This window comes from Sinocyclocheilus anshuiensis, unplaced genomic scaffold (genome assembly GCF_001515605.1).
Source record: "Sinocyclocheilus anshuiensis isolate Anshui unplaced genomic scaffold, SAMN03320099.WGS_v1.1 scaffold1081, whole genome shotgun sequence".
Taxonomy (NCBI): Eukaryota; Metazoa; Chordata; class Actinopteri; order Cypriniformes; family Cyprinidae; genus Sinocyclocheilus; species Sinocyclocheilus anshuiensis.
This window is the reverse complement of record NW_015555831.1, coordinates 161,482-164,879: the sequence shown is the minus strand read 5'-3', so window position 1 is coordinate 164,879 and position 3,398 is coordinate 161,482. Positions and strand designations below refer to the sequence as shown.

The 3,398-nt window shown below is 35.8% G+C and overlaps 1 protein-coding gene across 1 annotated transcript in view; it reads right to left on the bottom strand.

Moving 5' to 3' along the window:
• LOC107675390 (rabphilin-3A-like) overlaps positions 1 to 3,398 on the bottom strand; it is a 24,514-nt gene extending 21,116 nt beyond the window's left edge. The window contains exon 1 of the mRNA XM_016469700.1: positions 3,309 to 3,398. Coding sequence (XP_016325186.1) covers positions 3,309 to 3,384 — 76 coding nt within the window. The 5' untranslated portion in view covers positions 3,385 to 3,398. The remainder of the gene's footprint in view (positions 1 to 3,308) is intronic.

Below are 3,398 nucleotides of genomic sequence, written 5' to 3'. Positions count from 1 at the left end.
ACGGTAAAATACCGGCAGCTGTGGTTGCCAGAACTTCACCGTAAAAAATATGGTAGCAACATTTTAGGTTTTACAGACTTAACTTCAATTCACAACAAAATGCCGTATTTCATTAACTGATGTAATGTTAATAAACCAACACATTGAAGTACTAATATCTGTTTTGAACCGTTGTAATGCACTGATAACCACCAAAAACTGGTGGTGATGATAAAGTCACACGTTGAACCTAAACTCATCACAAACAGCTTTTCTACGAGCTGAGGAGGACAATACTTATATATAGAAGGTGCACACAGTGTCATTCACACAAACACTAAACACCATCATAGTGACACACACAATACTGAAATAATGCAATAAACATTAATTTAACAGCATTAGATGTAAGATTAAACCCTAATGTACACAACTGATAAGAAAAAACAAAGAAGAAACATGTTATTTCAACAAAAAACATAAAATATGAAGTGTCATGCAGGGAATTCTGGGAGTGTCAATTTGGTTTTTCACTGTAAATTATACAATGACTTTTTCTTTTTCACTTCCAAAAACCGTATTTTTAACAGTATTTTACTGTAAAATTACATTAAATTTAATTACATTTATTCACTGTATATAGTATGAAAACTTACTGTTAACCAGTTAACAGGTTTTTACTGTAGCATTTTTACAGTCTTTTACTGTTAAAATCACAATCATTTTTTACAGTGTAGGTGTGGCAGCTTTTATTTAAATGGCCATAACTCTGGAACACAATGAGATATTTTAACACAATTTGGTATATCTATTCAACGTCTCAATCTGTAGACACAAGACACATCTGGTGTGATTTGACCACTTGGTGACACTGTAACAGTTACAAATATACAAAAATACACTGTATGATAGTTAATAAATAAACAACCATGGGTGATGACAAATACAACAACAGCATAACAAAGCAGCAAACAGTGAAACAAACAGTAAGCATGCTCATTAGCTTAAGTTATTCGTGTCTGCACTGTACAGTGGTGGATATTGAGTTTCTATCACTGTAATATTATCCACAGATTCTCACGTCAGTCAGAAATGCAGGAACTATTTGAGACGCTTGCTGTGTTGAAAGCACATTTGGCCGGCAGAAACAGCACTTCTTAATGCAGAAGGCTTATTTACGCTTATCTGTTTTCTAAAAATTAATTGCAAGCAGCAAATTCAAACACTGCCAACATAAAAAAAATAGAAAATGTGAGCCAATTATGCACACTAACCAAATTAACCTATCCAAAGATTAGAGATATGTGTATACATTCCTCATTTTTTAATATATTTTTAAGGTGTTGCCCTTTTTAAATGATTTAATTTGTAATAGTTTATTTTGCTAGATTTCGCTGCACTAGATAAAGGTTTATATATAGTTATGTGTGTAGGTGATGTGAAATTCCAAGCACCGTTTTTCTCTCTTTTTTATTTATTTATTTTTTTTATCATGCATGCATATTAATCACTGCACGTGCTTTTAACAATTCATTTGTCACCTTTCAACTGCTAAAAGCTGAAAAGTGACCAGTACCTAAGACATTGAAATAATAGTGGCTAGTCATAGTATCTAAAATCTACATTTTAACCCCCCCCCCACACACACACACACACAAACAAACAAAAAATCAATAAAACGTTTTATTTAACAAAAAATGTAGGTTTATGAAGTATGTTTGGTTAGTATTGCAATGGAAGCTGAAAATGTCGAATACTAAAGCTTTAATACATTTTCATATGGAGAAATTAATATTTGATTTATTACTTCTTTAGAGGGCTCTGCCAAGAGCATGGTGTACATTCCTGCAAATATATTCAAAGAAAACCTTTTTGGGTTATTATGTTTTTTATTTGCCTCCTCAATGAATCACTATACAGTGTACATCTGCCACCACAATCAAAGATATTTGAAAGCTGAGTATGTGTCAGCATGCTTCACTTACAGTACATGTTGGCCTAATTTCTAATTTAGCTCATTTTGTTTTGTTAAATGGACTTAAGGCATCCAGTATTGACCACAAGACTTGGGACCTGGGCTCTGGGACGATGGAGAACTCCAAGTCCAGAGGTCACAAATCCATGTAACAAATCAAGAACACAAGGACAGGACCACTACACAGTACAGCAAAAAGCCACAACTGTACTGGGTCTGCTCTAGAAGTAGCATATACAGTCTGTATGCGGACAATCAATCAGTCAATAAATACAAATCTATAGGCTAGCTACACATTCATTCAATGTCTTTGCACATCACTGCTCTATAGTGACATACAAGATAATTACCTGATTATTTTTCCTGAAATGTACAAGCAAGCATAAGGGTTATTTCGTGGGTAAATTGCTGGAAACGTCTTGTATCTATTAACAACAGCAGTCAAATGATCTCTTCAAATCTCTTCAGTATTATTCAAATGTGTAAAGTCATTTGACTGCAAGAATCCACGCCTTCATCAATTTCCAGCGAAATTTTTACTGCGAGGAAAATACATAAAATATCATTCTCTGACATAAAAACCGATACAGAGAAAACCCTTCCAAAACTCCACCCGCAAGCAAGCAGAATGACTAAATATGTGAAGAGTGGAACTAGGTCATATCTCTACTGAAAACACTAGTTTGGATACCCCTGAAAGCAAGTGCATGGTCATTTACACCCATTGCACACACACACAAAAAAAACTATGTTGTAATCTAGTATTAATTACTCTAAAATGCACAAAGCAATGCTGCCTCGCTGCGCATTCGAAGAAGAAGCGCTCGCGATCTGGGCTTTATTTCCATCAGAGCTGAACGCACCTTGCCTCTCTCAACGTGAAGCAGAAGCAAAACCCGCATTGAGATGACACACCTTCCGCTTATCTTCTAGAAGACAACAGCGTGATGGTTCTTTCAGTCCTACAGCAAACTCGAATGCGACCATCGATAGATATTCTTCACCCAGAGCTCACATAGATTCAGATTTTTACAGCAACCATTGTTCAGCCATCATGTGGATATAGCCTGTTTATGGATGACCGAGGGCAGAATGCATTCGTACGGACTTAATATAGCTCAATTATCACCTCATCTGATGTAAAATCAAAAGACACCATTCCTTTTTTTTCATGCAGGTTTTTCTGTATTAAACAAATGGCAAAACTCATCAGGTTTGAGACCCAAACGCGTGCGTTATCCACAGAATCCATCACGTTTGTCGATTAGAAAATGATGCTTTTTGCATGCATTGTATTAATAAACATGTTTGAAATAGACCCAAGTGAGGAAAATGTTATTTCGAGTATTCTTACCTGATAACAGCCGCCCACTTCTGAAGCAAACAATGCGGACTATCCGAGTGAGGTCAGTCTCAGAGACTGCGCACATGAGGAGAGCGGCTG